Source organism: Narcine bancroftii, chromosome 10 (assembly GCF_036971445.1).
Source record: "Narcine bancroftii isolate sNarBan1 chromosome 10, sNarBan1.hap1, whole genome shotgun sequence".
Taxonomy (NCBI): Eukaryota; Metazoa; Chordata; class Chondrichthyes; order Torpediniformes; family Narcinidae; genus Narcine; species Narcine bancroftii.
In genome coordinates this window covers 81,738,464-81,765,104 of record NC_091478.1, presented here as the reverse complement: position 1 = coordinate 81,765,104, position 26,641 = coordinate 81,738,464, and the positions used below count along the sequence as shown (strand labels likewise).

General features: G+C 38.5%; 1 protein-coding gene across 3 annotated transcripts in view; it reads left to right on the top strand.

Annotated features, from left to right (window-relative positions):
* The window catches only part of fto (FTO alpha-ketoglutarate dependent dioxygenase), a 322,852-nt gene that overhangs the window by 283,329 nt on the left and 12,882 nt on the right, over window positions 1–26,641 (top strand). For 2 of the 3 annotated variants that reach the window (XM_069901571.1, XM_069901568.1), the window contains 2 exons: window positions 5,614–5,759; window positions 26,006–26,057. In XM_069901571.1, the coding sequence (XP_069757672.1) occupies window positions 5,614–5,759; window positions 26,006–26,031 (172 nt within the window). In that variant the 3' untranslated portion in view covers window positions 26,032–26,057. The remainder of the gene's footprint in view (window positions 1–5,613; window positions 5,760–26,005; window positions 26,058–26,641) is intronic. The other variant, XM_069901569.1, reaches the window with a different exon arrangement.

Sequence of the window (26,641 nt, the reverse complement as noted above, 5' to 3'; positions counted from 1 at the left end):
AGAAGCACTTACTCCTGAATTCGGGCTCTCTTCAGCTATCCAATAGCAACAAAGTGGTTTTATAGCAGATTGTCTTGACAAAGGGTTCAGACCTGAAACACTGACTGACCATTTCTACCCACAGATGCTGCCTGACCTGCTAAATTCCTCCTGTAAATCTTTGTCTGCTCGAGATTCCAGTATCAGTGGCTTTTGTGTTTCTCAACATGGTTTTATCTGTTTCCTATTTTGGATATGTAAGCAAAATATTAACAGAAAGGAAATAAAATTAAACTGGTTAATATTTCAAAACATCTATATATTATTCACATGGAGGGCTTTACGCTCAGTGGTATTGGTGTCCTCTTACAATATTGTGAGGTAAAATATCTGCCTTTTCCATGTAAATAATATATAGAAATGTTGTTATATTAACCAGTTTAATTTTATTTCCTTTCAGTTAATATTTTGCAAAGTATAACAGAAATATGAACATTATTGGTCCTGTACAGGGATTTACATGTCCTGATACCTTACTTTCCTTAATTGTTATGTCTGGACAAATCAATAATCCTGTATTGCCAAATCAATTAAATGTGCTATGATTAATATATTTAGTGTGACAGTTAGCTTTGTTTCCCCAATTATCTGGGCTTACTCTAAATGGGTGCAGAGGAGTGCAGTGATTGGAAGAAAAAGCTTCACCTGAAGCTTTGCAATTCTATTTGTTCCTGTTGTCCCAATCTAAATTTTTAATGCTCCTATAATAGATCTTATAGTTAATATGATCTTATAGATACGGGAACCTAAAATTTAACACTGGAATACAAAAACATACGCTAACAATTATATTGAATGGATGTCAAGCTACAAAGAAATCCCAGAGCAGATATCTTTTTAGGCCTAGCTCTGGCACTAGTTTAAAAAAATCAAACCATTGTAAAGAAGTCTTAACGTTAATATCCTTGTAAAATTGATTTAAATACAATAAGGTGGGATGAAATTGCTTTTTCAACAAAAACAAGAGAGAGCCTGTTTCCTTTCATAATTAACAGCTGGTAACTAAATCACATTCTCAGAAATTGCACGTGTTCAAGGTGTGCATTCCTGCAGCTTCATTAGTGGGTCATGGTAGAGAAAGTAAGCATTGCAAAGCATTGAATGAAAAGGAAATTTCTTTTATCCTATGCTGTTGATTGAACAGGAAATGCTCCCAAACTCATTAGGAACACAAACGTAAGAATTTGTTGACTTAACAACAAAGGTGATCTTGGAGAATATCTTCACAATTCGAAATATATAATCACTAATGAAGCTTCAGTTAGTATTTGTTTCTCTGCCAATTTTTGATTAACTCCCTCTCATTCCTGAGCTGAGTGGTTTCCACTCGCTGAGCTGCCAACTGGTAATGGCAATTTCAACAGAAGTATTTCTTTTGAATATTTAACGAAAATTAATGAACATGAAAAAAAAAATGATCAAAAATTGTAAATGTTTTATTTTATAAGGTCATGGAGAGGGCAGGACTCCTTCAAATGAATGATGTACATTTCTAGGAGTCCTTATGTTTTGGCCAAATGATTGACTCTATATCAGATTTACTGCTCACACTAACCATCCGAGACTCTCATATTCATGAAACAATATTTATTTATTTGCATATATGAATACTTGTCTTTCATATGTGTTGTTGGTCTGTATTTGTGTTAAGTCTGGCTGTGTGTCTGCGTGTTTTGCACCGAGAACCAGAGAGTGTTGTTTCATCTGGTTGCATATGCAATCAGATGACAATGAACTTGACTTGAGAGTACATATGTGACATCACATTCAACCCTGAGATTCTTTTTCCTGCGGGTGAGACAGAATTACCACTTACTGGTAGTGCAAAAAATCTGTTCACGATGTACATGTAAACAAATAAAGAAATGTAAACAAACTGTACGATACACAGAGAGAGAGAAAAACAAAGTGCAAAAGTAAGAGTCCTTAAATGAGTTCCTGATTGAATTTATTGTTGAGGAGTCTGATGGTGGAGGGGTAGCAGCTGTTCCTGAACCTGGTGGTGCGAGTCTTGTGACACCTATTCCTCTTTCCTGACGGTAGCAGTGAGAACAAAGCGTGTGCTGAGCGGCGTGGATCCTTGAAGTTTGCTGCAGCTCTCCCCGACGCTAGTGTTCCCTGTAAATGTTCTCAATGGTGGGGAGGGTTTTGACTGTGATCTCCTGGGCTGTGTCCACTACCTTTTGGAGGGCTTTACACTCAATGGTTTTGGTGTCCCCATACAAGACTGTGATGCAGCCAGTCAGCACACTTTCCACCACACATCTGTGGAAATTTGCCAGGGTTTTCAATGTCATACCAAACCTCCACAAACTCCCAAGGAAGTAGAGGCACTGCGTGTGCTTTCTTCACAATGCAATAGTGTGTTGGGTCCAGGAAAGATCCTCTGAGATAATGATTCCCAAGAACTTAAATTTGCTCACCCTCTCCACATCTGATCCCTCCAATGATCACTGGATTGTAGAAGCAGGGTCTTGTTTACTTTAAAAAATAATAAAAAATAAATAAAATAAATTTGTTGCATTAAACATCAACTATGTTCAATTTTCAAAAAAAAAAATTAATACATCCTTTCTGCTAATGTGGTTATAAATAGTCATGTCATAGATTAATTCATAGCATGGTGATACTGTGAAATCTGTCACAAGGTATCAGTCTGTGTTTTTGAACTTCCAGGGACTTTTACATTAAAAGCTTCCTCAGCTAAGCAGTGTCTCTGTTGCTACAACTACGATCTTTCTAAGAAACAGTACTGTCCTTTCTTGTTTGTGCATAAATGGAGTGAACAAACACCTCTACTTTTCCTTCAATATCTAGCTTGTATTGCAAGTCTCATTATTACTGAAATGACTCAATATCATCATATTTTTTTCAAATGTCTTCAATCCACCTTAACCATGCAGTTATGGGAGGTTTTCAGACAGTCTGATAATACTTTAGACGTTATTTTACCAGATTGAATTATATTTGAGGTCTGATTCATCATTAAGCATTGACCTTAAGAAATTTGCCAAATATTTAAATCCTAACAAAATTATTAGAGACAAAAGATACTAGAACTCAATTCACTTCTGTCTATTGAACATCATGAATCAAATCTCATATTTCTTCCTCCTTTCTGACAATTAGATTTACTCAAAATATTAATGAACACACATGAATAAATCAGCGTTTGAACCTAGGCAGACAGCAATTTTAGGATAAATAAACCAGAAAATAAGATTGCAGCTATTCCAAACTGCATAAATAAATGCCATGTGTATATACATAAATTTGTAAATGCTTAAGTTGCAGTCACAGAGCTATAGAGAGGCTATATGGGAATAGGCCTTTCAGTCCCACTGAGTCTAGGCTCGCCTTCAAGCACCCAATTTTACATTAGTCCTGCACTAACCTAATTTATTCTGCCCACATTCCAATCAGCTCTCCCCACCTCAGTTTTTGTCACTCAACAATGCATCAGGGGTAATTTACAGTGAACAGTTAAAGCTACAATCTGGACAGTTTGGGAACATGGGTGGAAATCAAAGCCCACAGGAAAAACTCTACACAGACATCAGATGAGGTCAGGATTGGACCTGGATGATTGAAGGCATGAGGCAATGGTCTATTATTGGACAATGAGTTTATTGTCGTATACATTGTATAATGTATATGCACTGAAATTCTCTCTTTCTCTAGTTGAACTGTAGTTTCATTGTGACCGAATATGTTAATTGATTTAGGATCATTCAGTGTAGCGGTACATTATATGCTGGGGGCAGTATTAGATACAGTAAGCCAATACATTCTGTGGCTTTTTTGACAGAACTGTTTCAAAATTTTATGGAAGTGCATTACCATAATGTCTAAGAAAAACATCGAATAAGTAAACTTCACCCACCAGGCAATCCTTTTTCTCACAGAAAGTAGGAAATGCCTTTGAATCAAGAAAAGATGTCCCCAATTTGGTGAAAAGAAAGAATCTAATTAATTTTTTTTTTGTTGTCTTTACATGCGTTTCTAATAAATTTGAACTGAGGGACTACTGAAAATTTTTGCCACGAAACAGTATTGATCTCAAAGACCAAAGACAATATTAAGGACATTTAGAGCAGAGAGGGTGAGCAGAAAGCCATATCGTCCATTGACATCAACATTAACCTTTTTATTGACTACTGAGGTACCCTTAATTAATCCATATGTTAAGAAAACTGGTTCATTGTTGTTTCGTAAGTAACAAAACCAGCCTTAAGATCCCTTTAGCTCTGTTTTTAAAATTCAAATTGTAATGAAGAGCACTTTATATCCAGAGACACAGAAATCTTATCATTACAATTTTACTAATCCCATACACTGTCATTTATAATAACTGAGTTGTCCTAACATTGCTTTTGTTCCCTTAATTCTTGTTTTAAATAAATAATGAGAACATTTAAACACATTACTCTTTTCAGAGCCCTGAGGTCAGATAATCTTATTATTTATGAAGTGATGTGCTACATAATAGTGCTTAGTGCATGTTAACAGATGCTATTATCCTGGAAATGATGGGAGCGACTGAAGATATATTGGTATGTTATATGTTAACACTGTCTTCACCATCTAATGTACCCCTGAATTAAATAGTGAATGTTGGTGAAGCAATTAGCCTCTATTAATCAAAATTGGTTGTCCACTAATTTTTTCTGTGTATATATACTGGTAGTATTAAATATTCATCTGTTTATGCAGTTAAAAATACCATCCTGGAATTTACTTGTTTTAAAAGTCTGTTGAACAAGTCAGTAGAAATATTGATTAATTCAAGTATGTTCATTCATTTTTGAGTAGATCTAGCTGTCATAAAGAAGCAAGAAATAAGAGGTTTGATTTATGGTATTTAGCAGACTAAAGTAAATTGTCTTCTAATTTCTGATGCTACCACAATACTACGGCTGGGGCTTTTGCAGCATTACAATCTGTGATTAAAAGACATCGCTACATCTTTTTGCATTCCAATGAGCGAGCTTTGAAGATCTGTCTTCATCTTAGGTTATCTTTTCACAAAGTATATTTTTGAGAAGTTACTATTTTCAGGATTACTTTTAATAAATCTGGCATGTTAACATCAATCTGTATATTTTGTGTCAGACAAAACGTCTTACAGTTAAATAAAGATCATTTCTGTCAGATTAAGTAATTCACTGAACTGCCAGACAAAGTCAAAAACTACAAGTTTAAACAATTTGACCCTCCATCTTAATGAAACTGATGAGAAAATTACATGAGATGATATATTCCAAAGCTGCTTTAGGGTATTGTGCAACAATCTGCTCTTTGTTTTTCCAGTGGCATGTTTGAATTGCATTAACAGTTGGCAGATAATGTTAATGAATTCAAAAAAAACTTTAAAGGAATTTTTTAACATGAAGATGAAAGATTTATCCCAATTCAATTTTGCATTTTGTTTCATGATTGAATTATTTAAAAATAAAACAATTTTAAAAAGATTTCTTTTGACTTTTTGTCTGATCCTTATTTTGATCTGTTTATATTGGTTAAAAAAAATGTTTTAACTTTGTTCTTTTGACAATTCTTATGTTTTTGTTCCAGGTGTCAGTCGAGTCTTGCCAATGATCTGCCCATGGATGAGCAGCCAGCGTGTCGGCCTTACTGGCACAGTGGAGATCCTGGCATGCCTCTTCCCTTTGACCTGGAAGAAATTATTTCACTTCTGAGGAATCAGATTTTGCCTGAAGGTAAATGGGAGGAAGAAACTTTGGCAGATAGTTTGTTTGTTTCCTTTCTATTATTTCGTGTTTCCTTAAAGTTGTAATAATCTGCAGTAAATATAAAAACGAGAAAGTACTTTTCTTCCTCCCTGTGTGTGATGTTAATCACATTAAAAGTGAACGATAAGAGAAATGAAAATGTTTACATGTGTGTATACGTGTTTGTGTGTGTGTGTATAGCTGACGTGGATATTTACCCCCCTCCATAAATCTTCGTCCGCGAAGCCAAGCCAAAGATATCTATCACACATGAACACACGTATATTAAAAGGGGGGGCGGGTATGGGGGTCTCAAATGGTGAATTAGAGGTGTTTCAGCCTTTGCGTTTGTCAGCAGGTCCAAAATTCTTCCAACCTTTGTGCACAAGTGCAAAAAGACCATGAATAAACTGACCATATTATTGGTTGAAGGATTAGCACCCCGCCTGCATCCTCTTACACCAAGAATAAATTTCCTCCTTTGCCCTTGAGTTGTCATATCCTTTCCTGATAGAGGTCAGCAGATAATAAATCTTTGAAAAGTCCTACCAAGAGAGCTAAAGTAGTCCACTCACATTCTCGTCATTGTCCCTGTCATCAGGCAAAGATAGATTTTGGGAATTGAGGGAATCAAGAGGGTTTGAATTGGTGCAAGAGAGCAGCCCTAAAGTAAAGGAGCCACCATTACTGCAGAGAGTGGCGGAGCAGTCACAAGTTGCTGGAAGGCTGCTCCTGCTTCTGTTCTTTGTTGTATTTTACTAATTTGTGGAAACAGCTTTCTCTCGTCAGCTGTTTCAGGTGATCTATACCTGCTGTCTGATACAATAGGATCACTTTTTTTCCTAGTTTATTTCTACTTTCCAAATTTAATTATCCTTGAGAATGCTGGGGAGCTAGCTTCTCGACTGCATGAAGGTAGGTCAAGAATTCTATGAATTTGGCCCAGCAAAGATGTGTATGAATGCCAAATGAATACCAAGTCAAGATATTACATGCCTTAGAGGGTATGTTGGAGGCAATGATACTGCTCTGTACTTACTGTCATTTATTTTCCAAGAAGCAGAAGTCATGAAAGTGTAGAATTTGGAAGTTGCTGCCCTTTTCAAAAGTGCATAGTGTAAATGATGGACATTTCTGGCATATTGATTAGAGGATTGAATGTTCGATATGAGATGCGTTGAGCTTCTTTAATTTTATTGACACTGCATCCATTCAACTAACTTCTGATTTATATCTTGCAAGTCTCTTCAGACTGACGATGTGAGGCACTCATCACCAAATATCCAAACTCCAACCTGATCTTGAAGTCATAAAATTGATGTGGTTCAATTAAATTTCTAATGAAGTCTGATACCAAAATTTTGATGATGTCAGAATTAATCTAGGGAATGCTATTGACAGGCAAGTTGGGATTGTTAAACCCTTCCTTGTTTGTGACAATCATTTGTCTAGCTTCATACTGACGACCTACTATATATATTGAATTTCAAAATTTACTACAGAACCATGACCCTTCAGAGCTAAAATTTGATATCATGAATTAAAGATCCTGAGGTCAGAATTATGGCAGTTGTTAACTTGATAATATTTGGCCAATCCATTGCCTTTTGGTATAATTACAAAATGTCACTTTGAATTACCTGTACTGTTGCTTAGAGTCTACTGAAATTTGAAAGACTTATTAACAAGCATCTAAAATATATGGGGTCAATTTTTAAAGTATTAATCCAATCATGGAACTTGATTAACAAATATACTTAAAATTGGGGTAAAAGAAAAATATATAAAATGGGGTTTCATTAATTAATTATTGTTTTCTTATTACACATAGATTACTTGGGCTTGGACATAAATAGTACAGTTTTGAAGTTTGTGGATTATATAAAACCTGACAATATTGCAAACGTTGAATGGGGTAGTAGCATAGTACGTGGAACACTACAGCACCTTTCAGGCCATTCAGCCATTGATGTGGTGCTGACCCATATATTCCTTTAAAAAAGTACTAAACCCACCCTACCCCATATCCCTCTATTTTTCTTTAATCCATGTGCATGTCTAATAGTCTCTTCAATGCCCTAATGTTTTAGCCTCCACCACCATCCCCCAGCAAGGCATTCCAGGCACCAACAACTCTGCATAAAAAACTTACCCCTGATGTCTCTTCTAAACTTCCTTCCTTTCACTTTGTACAGGTGTCCTCTGGTGTTTGTTGTTCCCACCCTGGGAACCCAAAGGTGCTGGCTGTCCATCCTATCTTTGCTTCTCATAATCTTGTAGACCTCTATCAAGTTTCCTTTCATCCTTCTACGCTCCAAAGAGAAAAGTCCCAGTTTTACTAACCTTGTCTCATAAGACTTATTTTGTTACCTCCTTAAAAAACTCAATTAGCCTCGTGAGGTAAACCTTCCCTTCACAAAGCCATGCTGACTATCCTTGAGTAGACTTCACTTCTTCAAATGCTCATAGATTCTATCCTTAAGAATCCTCTCAATAGTTTGCATACCACTGACATAAGACTCACTGGTTTGTAATTCCCAGGATTCTCCCTATTACCTTTTTTAAACAAGGGGACTACATTTGCCATTCTGAAATTCTGCAACACCTCCACTCCAGCCAAAGAAGATTCAAAGATCACCACCATTGCTCCAGCTATCTCTTCACTCACTTCCCACAGCAACCTGGGGTATATCGGGTCTGGCCCCGGGGACTTATCAATCTTAATGTTTTTAAGAAGATCCAACAATTCCGGTTCCTTAATCTCTACATTGTCCAGCAGACAGGTCTGTTCTATTTTGACCTCACCTTGATCAAAATCTTTTTCTTTTGTGAATATTGAAGCAAAGTATACATTTAGGACCTCCCCATCCTCTTCCACCTCCAGCCATATATTTCCTCCTTTATCCTTTAATGGCCCCAGCTTCATTGTTGTCATCCTTCTGCTCTTCACATAAGCATAGAACGCCTTGGGGTTCTCCTTAATCCTACATGCCAAGGCCTTCTGGTGCCCCCTTCAAGCTTTCCCAAGTCCTTTCTTAACCTCCTTCCCGGCTACCATATATTTCTTCCTGTCTCCTGCTTCATATATCTAACATATGCTTCCTTCTTTCTCTTGACTAGTTGCCTCACTTGTTTCATACCATGGATGGTCACTCTCAGCAAATCATTCCCCCACCGAGAGGTCCACCACCTGACCAGATTCATTACCCAGAACTAGATCCAATGTGGTCTCTCCTCTCGTTGGCCATCCACAAACTGTGTCAGGAATCCTGAAAAACTCAGCCCCCTCCAACCCTCTTGCAGTTAGGTGCCAATCAACATTAGGGTAACAAGTTTAAGGAGAATACAGATAACATAACAGAGAGGCAATGGTGTGGGCTGCTAATCCCAGCATTTGTGATCCAACCCAACCAAGTTCTGAAGAGCCATATTGAATGGTGTGGTCTCATTTTTAGAATCAGCATTTATTATCCTGAACATATCACAAAATTTGTTGTTTTCCAGCAGTATTATAGTGCAAATATTGCAATAAAATTATGTTTAAAAATAAATAAATTAGTGCAAAAATGAGATAATGTTTGTAGTTCATTGTGCATTCAGAAATATGATGGCAGTGGGAAAGAAGCTCTCTTTGTGTGGCTGGGTATTTGTCCTCAGGCTCCTGTACCTCCTTCCCAATGGTAGCAGCATGAGGAGGGCATGATCTTGGTGGTGAGGGTCTTCAGGGCAAATGTTGTTTTCTTAAGACGCCGCCTCTTGTAGATATCCTCGATGAAGTGGAGACTGATGCCTGTGATGGCATTAGCCAAGTTCACATCTCTCTGTAGTTTTTTCTTGTCCTATGCACCTCCATACCAGACAGTAATGCAAACAGTCAGAAGCTCCCCATGGTACACTTGTAGAAATTTGCAAGTGTCTTAGGTTAGAATGGTTAGAGAAACACAAGAAATACAGATACTAGAATCTGGACCAAGCAATAAGAAACTGAAGGACTCAGTGGGTCAGGCAGCATCCATGGAGAGAAATGGTCAGTCAACATTTCGAGTCAGGACCGCTTCTCAAGTCAGCCACTCAACCACAATATTATCTTGCCATTGATTATTTTCACAAATTGTTGGGAAAAGTAGACAGCTCATTCAAAGATCTGACACAGATTTCATTCCTTACTCGAAGATTCAACCAGACTGGGTAAAATTAGAAAATAAAACAAGCTCTCTGGTGCAGAGAAAGCATGGTGGGAGTGGAGGGGGGGGGGGATTCTGGGGGCACAGTCAGGTCAGTGGTAGGGTAGTAGGACAGAGAAAGTAAATACAAAAAAGTGTTGAAATCAAAGGAGATGGTAATAGGAAAGTAAGGAAGGAACATAAGCAAAATGCAGATGTTAGAAATCTGAAAAATCCAGTGCTGACTTTGTATGACAGCAGACTATCAATTTTTCCTTTCATCAAAGTTAGCTTTGAATTGGTTGAGAAAATTGGAAAATTGCCAGAAGGTATCATAAGTAATGACGGAATATTTCATGTTATCTTTCCATCTCTATCTTTCTATAGCCCTTTTTCCATTGGCACCCTGTCCCAGGAATTAACTGGGAATTTACTGCGACAGGGTCGAGTGGAAAAGGAACATTGTCCAAACGCTGGCGTCAAATTATGTCATTTCACGCTGGGGATTAACCACCTCTGCTCCTACTCATATCCCCGGCGTTTGCTGATGCCGGCGTGCTGATAAAACCAGTGGAAAAGGGACAGCAGAAAGTCATCCGTTTCCAGTTGAAGGTAGAACACTCCGATCCCCAGGGATGAGTGTGTTTAGTGGAAAAGCAATTCGGGTCCGAGTTAAGGGTGGCCCAGTGGAAACAGCACAAAGGGCTTCCTATCCCAGGACACGGCACAGCCAATTAACTGGGATGCCAGTGGAAAAGGGGCTTATTTCTATTCTCATCTCACTCTCTCTCTCGTTCTCTCTATCTCATATTTATTTTTCTTATATTCTCTTAGTTTCTCATCTTGTTTTCATCCTGAACATCTCTTTTTCTCTATAGCTCAATATTCACTGATGACTGAATAGTTTTATGCATTTACGGTCTTTCTTAATTATCTCTCATTTATCTGCTTAGTTCTTTGGCATTTCTGTCACCTTTGGGCTGCCAAAACTGTAACCCCTTGCTTCCTTCTGTCCATGGAAGTACAATCTGAATATTCAAGAACTGATGCAATTATAGCATGTGTACATTTACAATTCAAATGCAGCATGTGCTTAAAAGAACTATCAATTACAAATCAATAGAGTTTTAAATTGCCCAGATATCAGATCTTGACACAAAAGCAATTTAACTTCCAATGGAGTAACTCCAAGTATACATATGACCAACCCATCCATAAATTTGCCAAAATCCTTTAATATTTTGCAACAGTTAATTCAGTAGAATTTCAAAATCCGACAAGAATAGACATTGGCGTTCCTTTGGAGAAGATCACATAAAATTTGAAAAATAAGTATGATGTAGTTTTGAAAATTTGGCACCCATGTTTAAGAATTAATGGAATTAATATAGACCTTTTCATTAAGCCTCAAACTTCGTTAACCTCCTTGAAACTATTAAAAGTTATAAACAATTAATTCTGTGTGGTGATGTGGAAATCCTAGAAACCAGCTTCTATTCTACTTTCTTGCTTTACTCTTATGTTTTCATACAAATTTCATTTCTTTTTTTCTTTTTTCTTTTTGGGTTAAGTTAGTGGGGGAGGGGGTTGGGGGGTCTGGAGTTTATATCATCATGTAATAGATTTGATATTAACAATTTATTGTCACATTTTGTACTTGGATATTATTACATGTATGGAAAACTTTTAAATAAAATTATATAAAAAAAATAATAGACATCAGAATGAGGAAGCCAATTATCTAGCAAAATCCCAAATACAGTAAGGAAAATCAGATTTGATTTAGGTTAATATGTAAAAGTATATATTAAAGCACCTGCTTATAATATTTAACAAAAAACATAATATCCTTATGAGCCCTTTATCATTCTTTGCAACTTCTAATACCAAAAGTTTGCCATCTTAAAAGTGCATAACCATATATTTTCATATATGGTTTCCATATATAACTCAATCCTTTGTGGAAAAAATTGAAAGCTGTTCACTCAGGATGAGTATTTAAGTTGTTTAATTTCATGTATGCTTTCATTATGTTTTTGTTGTTAAATTTTAATAATAACACTGTTTACAAACCTAAGTCAAGAAGTTGCTGCCTGTGTAAATAGGTATAAAAGAGCCCTTCACAAACAATATACCATCATCCATTCAGATAGTAAAATGGAAGACATTAATTAAAGGCAAGGTCTTTTAACTCAACCACTGATAGAAATTACAGATACAGTGCAGACATGTCTGTGCTTGGACTTGAGAATTATTAAAATATCTTCATTTCATTTGTCAGCCTTTTGTTCTGACTTTAATCAGACTTTTGGATTTGAAAGCATCATATCAATTACTAAACTGAATATCCTTGCAATTTCTGATACTTGAATTGTTGCTGAACTAGTGTCAAATGTTTCTGTCGTGCTCTGAGGGTTAATCCCTGTCTGTCTGTGTTCATTGACGTAAATCCAAGATCAGACAGTCTTGGGAAATTGACTAAATTATGTCTTAATGTTCCAGGGCAAAGCTGCTCCAAAAATGTCTTTGCTTACCTTTAGTTTTCGTTAGCCACAGATGAATGAGTTAAAGTTGTCTACATGTTTGACAAGTTGAATTGATTACAAAAGATACAGATCTATCTGTCTGTCGGCACTTGCAGTCAGCCAATATACATTGGGATTTCCTTTTGCCATTCTGTGCCAAGTCATGATGCACTTTTGTGGTTTTGATTAATCTTCTTATTTTAATTTAATTCCTGCTACTATCTGTGTGTGTCTGTGTGTGTCTGTGTGTGTGTGTTGTGGGTTTTTCTTCTGAGGAAGATTCTATGCTTCCTCTGTCCAGCTGAGGGAGCTGAACAATTTGAACTGACAGCATCTCCCAAGATATCAATGTACAATTTTTTTGAAACCCAACATCAAGGAGGTTCATACTGCGAGTTATATAGGAAGGAAACAGGCCCTTTGGCCCAATTCATCCATGGTAGCCAAATTGCCAATAGAGCTAATCCCACTTGCTTGCATTTAACCCATATTTAGTCCTTCCTATCCATGTGTCTGTCCAAATGTCTTTTATATGTTGTAATTGTACCCACCTGCACCTAACAGTTCATTCCATGGTATCAGCATTTCTGAGAAAAGTTTTCTGTGATATTTAAAGATTCTCCTTAAATCTTTCCTTTCTTAAATCTAAAGCCTTCTAGTCCTCTGCTTTGGGACAAAGTCTGTGACAATCCATTTTATCTATGGATCTCATGATTTAATTTTCCCCTCAGCCTGCAAAACCTCACCAAAAAAAAAAGCCTCAGCCTATCTACTCTCTTCTTGTAACTCAAGCCCTCCAGTCCTGGCAACATCCTTGTGAACCTTTCCTGCCGAGGTCACCAGAACTGCACACAATATTCCAGGTCTGTTCTCACCAATATCTGGCAAGTTATAACTTCGTGAACAAAATACTCGAGACTGTATTTTCATTAATTATTCATCATAAGCTACAGAGAAATGAAATCAACCAGAAGAAAAACTAGCCCTTTTTTTCACTGGCATCTCTGTTAATTGGCCGTTCAGTGTCCTGGTTAAAGAAGCCGTTTTTTGCTGTTCCCACTGGGCCAATTTTAACCCGGACACTACCTGCTTTCACATTGACCACAAGTCATCCCCGGGGATAGGAGAGTCTACCTTCAGCATTTTTTGTCCTGAGATGCAGCTTGTCCATTTTTCACTGGATTAATTGGCACGCCGGGATCAGCTGACACTGGGGATGTGAGCAGGAGGTTGAGGCCATCAATTCCCAGCGTGATTTTGCGTGATTTGACGTCGGTGTGCCAATTGATTCGTTGTCCTGCTGGACCCTTAACCAATAAATTGACCACCATTTCCTAGGACAAGATTGCCAGTGAAAAAGGGGCTATTATCAGTATATCCACAGTCAGCTTCAGTCACATTATTCCTGTTGTGCATGGCATTGCTCAACCAGTCATTCCCATTTTAGTGTTGAACTTTGTGATGAAGTTCCCGTTCTTTGTGAAGAATCAAATGACAACCATGGCAATTGTTTCTGATGCTTGTGCCTCAACCACAAATTTGTGTGATGTCTGTCAAAAGTTCCATGGGAGAATGAAGCACCAGAAGCAGTTTTTGATCATTGAAACTGAACTGACAGATGCTCAGTTGGAGAAGAAATTGTCAAAAGCCAATAAAGATGAGAATGATAAGTCAGCTTTCAGCTCTCCTGTTCCTGTGGCTTATGCATGAAAGAAAGGCAGCCTGTGTTTTGTTCCATCTTAAATACTTCTCAAAAATTTACTTCTACATCATAATTCAAATAGCTACAAGTGAGCTTCCTCGTAATTCTTATCTGGAGATCACAGCACTTTACATCAGTATTTGGCTATGGTGCCTGGTGTGGGATTAAAGTGCTACTTGAGAGATACCCAATCTATTTGATTCTGCCTGAAAGCAAGTTTTCATTCAACTGTTGATGTGAGACTAATGTAGGACATACTGTAGTACCAGTTAACCGTGCATGCATGAACTTATTTCGTATTAGCTAGATATTGAATTATTTTGCATGCACTGGATTTTACAGATTCAACTAAAAAAAAATGTCCTTAGGTCAGTTCTATCAGTGATGTTTAATTGTCTGTGCAATTGTCACCCTTTTTGAAGGATTGCATCTTGGATGCAGAGTACTTCATTCAGATGCTACTATATCATGTAATTAGGACGACCAATCCAAGAATGATTTTATTTCCTCTTTGCTAATATTGTGATTCCAAAATTTGTGGTAGTTTAGTACTCTTCTGTCACACATTAGCCTCTGATATAAGACTGCGTGATCAAGTACCGCTCCCGATGTTAAAGCACAAAAAATGTAACCTGATACTTCAGAGCAGAATTGAGGGAAATCTGAGGCATTGGGAGTGCTTTCCTTTGACTAAGTTAAACTGAGGTCCTGTCTGCCTCTGTGTGGTCACAATGAGTGGGCATAATAATAACTCCATGGCTGTATTTTGTACAAGAAATGGAAGTTCTTCCACATATTTATGCTTCAATCAGGATCATTAAAAATCTGATAATGTTTGTTTTACCATATCTAGGAGCTTGCTGTGTACAATTAAGTGCCACAGAAGTATTACTTTTTCTATGAATTATTTTGGTAGTATTAGTATTATATAAGGCTTTCAACACCACGCACGTTGATTTAAAGCGCTGAGCATACAATTAGGAATAAATTGGTTACTATCTAAATGACAACAGGCAGCCAAAATACACCAGCGCGGCCATCTTTTTACAGAGACTATCCAACTTAGAACATTAATTATTCAAACCCTTATCCGTTCTTCTTGATCGCAGCAATAAACAACTTCCCAATTTCAAATGAACAATAAAAATAATAATCTTGGAAAATTACTCAGCACTTGCTCTACTCGGCTTTTAACCTGTAGGTTAGCTCCAGTCCAGTGCGAAGTGACGTGCAGTTTGCAGCAGGAAAGTTGAAGAGGGTTGGTGCAATGACACAAACTTGCTTAATCGTAGTCTCCATTTGGATTGGGTCCATTGGTTGGAATCATAGCATGCTTGTCATTGTGCAGCAGATGAAGAACTGAGAGCAATGTGGAGAGATCTTCTGGTGAACAGATTTTGAAAGCTTTTGTGAAATCTAAAAGGCTCTCTGTAGTTGCTGACATCTGCATTTCCCAATGGTGTTTCCATTCGATGAAGGTCATGCACATTTTTCCTCTTGATGGATGGAACTACACTCAGCTCCTTTCAGGAACCAACTCTTTGACTACTAGGGGAAGGCAATTGAGCCATATAAGACCATAAGATATAGGAGCCAAAGTAGACCACTTGGCCTGTTGAGTCAACTCCACCATTCCATCATGAGCTGATCCATTTTCCCACTCAGCCCCACTCCCCTGCCTTCTCCCTGCACCCCTTAATACCCTGACTATTCAGATACCTATCAATCTCTGCATTAAATACACCCAACGACTTGGCCTCCACAGCCACCTGAGGTAGATCACCTGAGGTAGATCACCTGAGGTTAACCATTCTCTGGCTAAGAAATTTCTCCACATCTCTGTTTTGAATGGGCACCCTTCAATCCTGAAGCTGTGTCCCATATGCTAATCCCTTTATTCTAGGAATCGTTCTTGTGAATCTTCTCTGAACGGAATCGTTCTTGTGAATCTTCTCTGAACCCTTTCCAATTCCAGCACCTCCTTTCTTAAATAAGGAGCCCAAATCTGTACCTCATATTCCAAGCGGGTCTTCCTCAGTTCCTTTTTAAGCCTCACTATCACATCCCTGCTTTTATAACTTATTCCTCTAGATATGAATGCCATCATTGTGTTCACAGTCACCAACCTGGAGGTTAACATTTAGGGTATCCTGCACGATGACCCAAGTCCTTTTGTATCTCTGAATTTTGAATTTTCTCCCCATCCAAATAATAGTCTGCCTTTTTACTTCTTCTACCAAAGTGCATGTCCATATTTTCCAACATTGTATTTTACTACATATTAGAGAGCTTGTCTGTCATCATTGCGCCTCGATTTGCTTCCTTCCTTACATCTTTTTTAAGAGGAGTGTTTTCCTTGGATTTCCACTCCCCTTCATGTAAAGAGTTGTTTCACGGTCAAACATTAAACAGCATTAATTTTCAGGTTGTGTCCCAGTTTTAAAAGGTTCCACCTTTACATGCCTTGAAGTCATCAAGCTACAATCCTCGATATTTTATGTTCATGAGTTTATTGTCTTAAGCACGTACACAAAGCACCAAAATTCTCATTTACTGCATGCAAGCAGGTACTTTCATTCCAAAGAATCTAACTCCATCACATACATAAAATGACCCAGTATGGAAAAAAGATAATTATAAAAGATAGATAATAAATATTAACAGTTACTGTCAGTGCTAGAGCAAAACAATCACATTTCAATAGGTCTTTTTGTGGTACCGGAATAGTTTATGATTAGGATAGTAAGGAGAGGTTCAAATGTCTGAAGGCCCTTGGAGAAAAACTATTCTTGAACCAAGAGATGCTGGACTTTATGCTTCTGTACCTTTTTTTAAGGAAATAGTTTAAAATCAGACTGTATAAATTAATTTCTTTAACTCCAGCAATATTCTGATCAATCTTTTTTTTGCACTTCTTCTAGAAGCAATACATCCTACCCGAGGTGTACTGCCCAGAAATGAGTGAAGTACTCTTTGTGGTGTCAAACTCTAGTTTATGTAACCATATAATATATTCCATTCCTTTGTGCTCGGGTCTCTAGAGATAAGTACCAATGTGCCACTAGATTTTTCATTAGTGTTTGCACTTGTCCTCTCACTTTTAGTCATTTCATTACTTTGGCCCATCTCTGTGCTTTTTCATGATCCCTACCTTCACAGGGTTTAGAAAATTATCTTCCTGGGTCCAAGGTGAATGACCAGATGTACCCATATTGAATTACACCTACCACAGATTTACTCACTCACTTAATCTATCTAACAACAGTGACCTCCCAATAGCCAACCTTTTCAATTCTGAATCACACTCCCAAGCTCACATGTCTGCCCATGGCCTTACGTGCTATCCCATCCTGAGCACCCGCAAATAGGAGGAACAACATCTTATTTTCCATCTGGGCACTCTCCAGCCAGATGGCATTAACATTGACTTCTCTGCTTTCTGTTAAACTTGCTTGCTTTTTATTTCCCCTCCCCCCCCTTTCCAGTTCTCCCCTCCCTTCCCCCTTACCCACCCAGCCATCCCTCCTCCCCCTCATTTCTGTTGTCCCCTCCCACCTCTCTCCACCTATCATCTCCTGCCTTTGCTGCCCCCTCCCCAATCCTCCCTACCATTTTGTTCGGATGCCTGCTGGCATTCTCTCATACCTTGATGAAGGGCTCAATCCCGAAATATTGGTATTGTACCTTTCTTCTTTGGCTTGTCTTTGCTTTACCTTTGCACATAAAGTACACTGTGTGACCTGCTGAGCTTCTCCAACATTTTATGTTTTTATTTCAACCATGGTGTCTACAGATTTTCGTGATTTACTTCTTAGAAACTTGAAGAACTTAGAACCTGAAAACTCAGGTTTTCAAGATGTAATATAGCTTTTTGAAATTCATGTTTGCTCTCTTCAATCAGGCTAAATATGTAATCACTCTGTCTCTCATAACAGATTCTAGTAATCTCCCAGAGCAGATTAGTATAGTTTTAATTTCTTAGTTTATCTCTTCTATCGTTTTTAAATTTTTTTAAAGTGACAACTGGCAAGAGGACAAATTTTGAACAAGGAAAGTTTTAGAAGATTATTACTGGAGTATCTAGAACTCTTTTAATGCCTTGTTGTTAAGGAGTCCTCGGAGGTGAAGGGATGGGGAGAGTGGGCCATAAGAAAAGACCAGGAGGTTGTACTACTTTTAGTCTTTTTTTTCTCTAACATTTTTGATTGCCTTTTATCTCATGCAACCACCACAAACAGATAAGGTTCAAGACAAGTCTCCAGATAGCAGCAAGCTGGGGGCTATCCTTTGGTGCAGTTATCACATTAGATCCAGCTTAGTGAATGAGAACTGTGCTGCCCAGACATCATCCCACATTATAAAAATATGAGAAATAACAACGAGGGTAGATCATCTGACTCTTTGAGCTGCTCTGCCATTCACTAAAATCATGGCTGATCTTTACTTCAGTGCCATTCTCCAGCACTATCCTCATAATCTTTGATTGCCCTAAGGGCCAGCAATAAATCGATCTTCGTTTTGAATGAATAAATTGACGGAGCTTCCGCTGCTGCCTGGAGACAATTCCAAACACCGACCACTGAATGAAGAAATTTCTCATCTTAGTTTTAAGATGAGCGGCCTTTTGCTCTGAACGTTTACTCTTAGTCCAAGACTCCTTACCCAGCTGATAAAAACTTTTCAGCTTGTCCAATCCTTTAATATTTTTTGTGTTTCAATGAGATCTGCTCTTGTTCTTCTGAAGCCTGAAGAATGCAGTCCCAGATGACTTGATCTCTCCTCCCAGAGCTATTCTGCCCATTTCTACAATTAGTTTAGTAATTCCTCATTACTCCTCCAAGGCAAATGCATTGTTTTCTTGCACAAGGAGACCAAATCTGTTCCCAGCACTCCAGGTCCAGTCTTACCAAGTGCCTTCGAAATTGTAGCAAGATTGCTTTATTTCCATTTCAATTTTACTACATTTAATATTAATTTACCATTTACCCCCTTAATCTCTTGCTTCACATTCATGTTAGCCTTCTGTGAGTTGGTCATGTTGAACATCAACACAGCCCAATCGTTATCTACATTAACTTTTTTATTAGAGATACAGCATTAAAACAGTCCCTTCCAGCTCATGAACCCATACCACCCAACTATACCCAGGTGACCATTAGCCTCCTAATACAATATGTCTTTAAAACCAGAACTGCCAGAGGAACCCACGCAGGCACAGGGAGAACATACGAACTCCTCACAGGTGACGTTCTAACAGCATTGTGCTAACTGCCGCACAAACTGCTACCCATCCTCTGGCACTGAGAGTGATATGGATGGCAGTACAGTTTTTAAAAATTATTTCCAGACCATGCTGATTCTTGTATCACCAACTAAAATGTCAAAAGTCGCAAATTATAAAATGCAGGGCATGGTTAGCACAACACCTTTACAGCACCAGTGATCAGGACCAGTCTTGGGTTCGAATCCTGCACTGTCTGTAAGGAATTTGTTTGTTCTCCATATGTCTTTGTGGGTTTTCTCTGGGGGCCCCTTCAAAACCCTACCAGGGTGAAGGTTAATGGGGTGTAAATTGGGCCGAATTGCTGTTGGTCTAAATTTAATATATAAAAATTTTAAAACATGATATGAATTCAAGATTATGATCCACGATTCGGGCCAATCAGTAAACTGGCATCCTCTGGAAATGGGATTTTTTTAAAAATCCAATAGGAAGATTTTTCTTTGCTATTTGTCTGTACCACTTGGAAAGAATTGGTTGCATTGGTTTTGCAACAGTAGTTCCTTTGAACAATTTCCAAAAAAAAAACAAAACTCACAAAAGAGCTAACGTAACAGGCAATAAAAGATAATCAAAAATGTTAAAGGAGAAGAAAAAATAGACTAAAGATAGTATAACCTCCTGGTTTTCTCTTATGGCCCACTCTCCCATCCCCTCATCCCCCAATCCTCCTTAACAACGAGGTATTAAAAGAAATGAGCATAGTTTCGATGCTCCAATCATAATCTTTCAAAACTTTCCTTGTTCAAAAATTGTCCTCCCTAGTTTTGCATTTTATTGATTTTTTTTATTCTTTCTGTTTTGAAGTTTGTTTACATTCGTTATCTGTTTGCAGTGCTTTATTTGTTTACATGTATAGGTTGTGTACATTTTTTTGGACTTCCAATAAATGATAATTCTGCCTTGCCCGCAGGGAAAAGAATCTCAGGGTTATATGTGATGTCATGTATGTACTCTGACAATAAGTCTGAATCTCAGAGGATATTTCAGCGGGAAAAAGAACTGCTTGCAAAGCCCTTTTTTTTTCCATTACCTGTTTTAGATTCACATCAAATTCCATTTATGCTCAGGATTCCTTTACATGATAAAGCAGCATTAAAGAATTAAAGATACACTTCTTGATCAGATAATGGTAGTAAAAATTTTTGATGGTATGATTTACTTACAACCGCATTGACATAAAATGTTGTAGCCCATACTTTAAAAGAATACCAAATTTATGATTTTAATAGAATTTGAGATGTATTCTGGAAGCTAAGTACCAAGTTAAATTGATGGCTAGTTAGCAGTTTTACAATTCTAATCACATCTTACAGCTGTACGAGCACTGAAAATCCTCTTAAAGCATGTCCAGCTTACAAATCTATTGCTTAGTTGAACTTGCTGTAAAGGCACAAAATCAACCTCCTTGCCTGTGTTTATTACTTGACCCTAGTGACCAACCCAAAGGCGGTCTGAAGTAAACTCGCTCAATCAGACAGAGATGCTGCCTTGAATCTTCCATACTTAGGAAAGACAGGTTTGTGTTCTGTGTCAGAGTTGAGGGGGATGTGTTTTCATATTGAGCATTTAAGTGTTACCTGCAGATGTGACAGGTAATTTGCTCAGGGAGTAGCCTGGGATGACAAGATATGATGCCATTGTAAAACACGGCACCCAATATAGTGTGTGGGTGTATGTGTGTGTGGCGGGAGGGTGGGGGGGTGTGTGTGTTACGTACCAGAAATTCAGCCAGACAACAATAATATAACACCTTATCTAATTTATCTACACTTAACTCCCAACTATGCGCAAATATACTTAGTGTGGGATGCCTTTGCCACTACAGCTCAGGCCTAATTCTGGGAAAGTTCAGTCTCAGAAAATCCAATGTTGGCACGCAGTAAATCAATGCAACTTTAGATGGATGCGACACACAGGCTTTAAATGGATGCGACACACAGGCTTTAGATGGATGCAAAAAATGTCCACAAAGTAGGTGGGAAAGACAGGAGTGATAGACCGTTTATTAACTCACAAAATCCTTGTTGAGTTGTTTCTAGAGAAATGTCCTTTTCTTTTAGCCATGGTGGGGTTCAGCAGTTCCCTTCAGAAGTGACTTTTCTTTTACCACGGTGGAATTCAACAAGTCCCCTTTGGCCACGATGGGGTGGAATTAAAGATTGAAATCAATTTGCATTTAGAGACACAGATTTTTTTCTATAACTTTTCCCTGGTTCTGAAAGAAACTTCTACTTGAAATTCAAGATTCCTTCAGCCTCCTCTCCACATAAATAAAATATATTTTCACAGCATCTTCTTGTTTCAGTTTTCCAAATGTTATAGATGTTTCTTTGTATTCATTATTTTCTGTATCCTCCCTAATCCTCACACTTCAGCCGTTGGGCCACAGAACTGAAGGAACTCTGAGTAATTGGTAATATTTACATGAGAGAGAGAGTGATCTTGCAGTCTGTGATTCATGAACACACACAGTATTTTAATTACCCTGAACCCAACTTTCAGCAATATATTAGAACATAGAACATTACAGCTCAGTACAGGCCCTTCAGCCCTTGATGTTGTGGTGACCAGTATTTTCCTATAAATTAGAAGTAAAATGCTGCAAACTTGACACTCTGTTCTAACACTAAACACAGAATTGAGGCAATATAGAACATAGAATATTGCAACATAGTACAGGCCCTTCAGACCGCAATGTTGTGCTGATCTATATAAACCTACAAAGAAATATCAGAGCCCTTCCTACTTCATAACCCTCCATATGTCTAAGAGTCTCTTAAATGTCCTTAATGTTTCAGCCTCCACCACCTTTCCTGGCAAGGCATCCCAGGCACCCACAACTTTCTGTGTAAAAGACAGATATCTCCCCTAAACTTTCCTACCTTCACTTTGAAGAAATGCCCCCTGGTGTTTGCTATTCCTACTCTGGGAAAAAGGCACCTGCTGTCCATCTTATCTATGTCTCTCAGAATCTTGTAGCCCTCTTTAAGTCTTCTCACATCCTTCTTCACCCCAAAGAGAAAAGTCCCAGCTCTGCTAACCTTGCCTCATGAGTTATTTTCCAATCCAGGCATCATCCTGGAAAATCTCTTCTGAACCCTCTCCATAGGTTCTACATCCTTCAATATTCTGTGTGTTCTCACCAGAGATTTCAACAGTTGCAACGTGACCTCTCGACTCTTGACCTCAATTCCCCATAAATGAAGACCAGCATCCCATAGGCCTTCTTAACTATCCTATCAACCTGCATGGCAACCTTGAGGGATGTATGGATTTGGACCCCATGGTCCCTCTGTTCATCCATACTCTTAAGTAACCAACCATTAACCCTGTACTCAGCCTTCTGGTTTCTCTTTTGAAAGTGCATCACCTCACACTTATCCAGATTGAACTCCATTTGCCATCTTTCCACCCAAATCTGCATCCTGTTTATATCCTTTTGTAAATTATGACAACCTTCAACAATATCCATAACTCCTCCAATCTTCGTATCATCCACCTTACTGACCCATCCTTCCACTTCTTCATCTACATCATTTATAAAAATCACAAAGAGCAGGAGTCCCAGAACAGATCCCTGCAGAACTCCACCAGTTACTGACCTTCAGGCAGAATACTTTCTGTCCACTACTACTCTATTTTCTACATGCATGCCAACTTTTAATCCACACACCCATGCCTCATGACTTTCTGAATGAGTCTCTCATGGGAGACCTTGTCAAATGCCTTACTAAAATCTATATAGACCACATTTTCTCCCCTATCATCATCAATTTATTTTGTTACCTCCTCAAAAAAACTCAATTAGATTTGTGAGGTACGACCATCCCTTCTGTCATATGTGGATTATGGAGGAAAATGTAGCCTCCCTCCCGGTCTAGAATATTGTGAATTGTGGGTGGTCACGTGTCCTCTCTGTCTGAAACTTTATCAGAAGTCTCTTCACTTGTCAATCAAGGTTAGACTTTGGCCACCCATTAGTGTAGGTCTTGCTGCTGGTGTGTTTAAATTGCCTAGGGTACGCGGCAGATCAGAACTATATAAAACATCAATGCATAGCACATTTCTCTCTCTCTCTCTCTCTGCCTTGTGGTCCAAGCCCCAGTCATCGCTCCATGCCAGATCGCTACTGTGGACTTCACTGGAAGTGTCGTGGGTAAGGTATGCACTACACTGAAGCTGAGACATAGTACTGTGATAGATCAGTACTTGCAGAGAGCCGCACGCCTGTTGGTATGTGGAACTGGGTATGTGTATGAAAGTCCCTGTCTGTTGAGTGTGTACTCAAGTGTGTGAGCATGTAGAGAATAGGTAGCCACTGGTATCGGAGTCCAACCTGGGTCCGACATGAAGGTCTATATCGTTGTTTAACTAATAATAGTAATCGAGTACCATTTGACATTCTCCCGTTTGTCTCCTGTGTATTAATTAAAGTTACATGTGATTGTAACACTTGTGTTCAGACTTGTCTCTCTGTTAACCCACCAAATCTGATACTCTTCCCAACACGACACCTTCACAAAGCCATGTTGACTATCCTTGAGAAGACTGTACTTCTCCAAATGCTCATAAATCCTATCCTTAAGTATCCTCTTCAATAGTTTGCACAGCACTGGCGTAAGACCCATCAGTCTATAATTCCCAGGATTCTCCATATTACAATTTTTAGACAAGGTGACTACATTTGCGAATATCCAATCCTCCAGCACCTCCCCTGTATCCAAGGAGGACTCAAATATCATAGCCAATGCCCCAGTTATCTCTTCCCTCCTTTCCCAGAGCATCCTGGGGTGTATCACCTTTAGTCCCGGGGATTTAACAATCTTAATGTTTTTAAGAAGATCCAACATTTCCTCTTCCAGAACCTCACCCTAATCAAAGTCCTTTTCTCTCGTGAATACTGAAGCAAAGTATTAATTTAGGGCCTCTCCAACTTGCTCTACCTCCAGGCACACGTTGCCCCCTTTATCCTTTAGCAGCCCCACCCTCATTCTCATCATCCTCCTAATCTTCACATATGCATAGAATGCCTTGGGTTCTCAATAATCCTATTTGCCAAGGCCTTCTAATGTCCCCTTCGAGCTCTCCAAAGTCCTTCCTGGCTACCATATAATTCTCGTGAGCACTTCCCTGTTTCCTGCATCCTAAATCTAATGTATGCTTCTTTCTTTCTTTTAACTAGTTGCCTCACCTATTTTGTCAACTATAGTTCCATTTTCCTCCCATCTTTTCCCTGTTTCAGTGGGACAAATCTATCCTGAACCCAGCACAAGAGGTCCCTAAACACCCTCTGCATTACTTCTGTGCTTTCTCCCATGAACATCTGTTCCCAATTTACTCTCCCTACTTCTTGCCTCATCATATTGTAATTATCCCTTCCCCAAATTGAACACTTCCCCATTTTGACTGCTTTTATCATTGTCCATACCCATGCTAATGCTGAGAGAGTTGTGGTCACTCTCACCAAAATGCTTCCCCGCCAAGAGGTGTTGCCACCCAACCAGGTTCATTACTCAATACTAAATCCAGTATGACCCCTCGTCAAATTGGCTTTTCCACAAACTGTGTAAGGAATCCATCTTGGACAGCTGACAAATTCTGCCACATCTATCCCTCTTGCAGTCAGGAGGTGCCAGTCACCATTAGGGAAGTTGAAGTCTCCCATGACAACAACCCTGTAATTTCTGCATTATTCCAAAATCTGCTTATGTATCTGTTCCTCACTGACCTGAGGGCTATTTGGGGGCCTATAGACTACTAGTAGAGTGATTGCTCCCTTCCTATTTCTGAGTCCAGCCACACTGACTCAGTAAACACTCCCTGTACAGTCCTCCTTTTCTATGACTATAACACTATTCCTGACTAATAATTCTACTCCTGCCACTTCTCTGACCACCCACCCTGTTCCTTTTAAAACACCTGCCTCAGCCAATTCTGTCCTTCCGCCAGCCAAGTCTCTGTAATGACCACAACATCATAATTCCACGCTCTGTTCATTATTCCTAATACTCCTTCTATTGAAATAGACACATTTCAAACCCTTTAACTGACCATGTTTATGCTTCCTTCCCTATCTATCCTTCCTCGCAAGCCTTTCACCTTCTGCTCCATTCTCTGCCCTCACATTCTAGTTCCCACTCAACTGCCAAACTAATTTAAACCCTCCCCAACATCTCGACCTGCCAGGATATTGGCCTATCTACAGTTCAAATGCAACTGACCTTTTTGTGCAGGTCAGACGTTCCCCAGAAGAGATCCCAATGATCCACAGTATTTATTACCCAATTCTTTGGCGATATTTAGAATAGTTTCCCTGTTGAAATTTGACTTCAGTTATTTGGAGTGGGGCACATTCTTCTGATAGAAAGGAAAATTAGGCGGAGTTTTTACAGGCAGGTGAATTGAAGCAGTTGTTCCTTCTGATATTCACCAAATATGAAGTTTACTTCTCTTTCTTCATGCTGCTTTTATAAAATGTGTTAATATTTCATAGCTTGTACTTGACCAACAAACCTTCCTGCTGCTTGAACCAGTCACAGAACACTTTCCTTGTGTTACAGTTTGCTGGTATTTCCAGAGAAAATAGGGGTTCTAGGAAATCGCCATGAAACTGTAAGTTATTTGCATTAGTCCTTTCTGTAGGTCTTTTTGGAATTTTTTTTAAACACTGCTGTCAGTTAATTAACAAATTAATAAGTATGCATTTTTCTACTTTGAGTCGAGTGATTCTGCCATTCAAATTGAAGCTCAAATGCCATGTTTTTTTTACAGAAATCCTTCTTTGTAAATTCTGCAGGGAACACCATTACAGCAGCCATTGACAATGACAACTTTATGCTGTAGGGGCTTTAATGATTTTGAATAGACATGTCTATTCTCATACAGCCTTTTAAAATTAGTGTTTTCTCTCAAGACTCCCTTCATGAATGGCAAAATGTCTCAACAATAACTACCAAAGCAGTATTTCTAAATGGCTGTGCAGCTAGTTTGTTTATAAATTAACTCCATGGCTTGCAAGTGAGACAGGTATTTAAATACATAATTAGTGCTACAAACTATGGTAATTAACTTATTAAAGGAGATCAGTTAATGGCTTGCATAGTTGTTTCAGCTGCCCATGGTATTATCGCTGTTAAAGATTTATTCAAGAGTCTATGATATCCTCATTGGCCAGGTCCATAATATTTAGTAAAAGG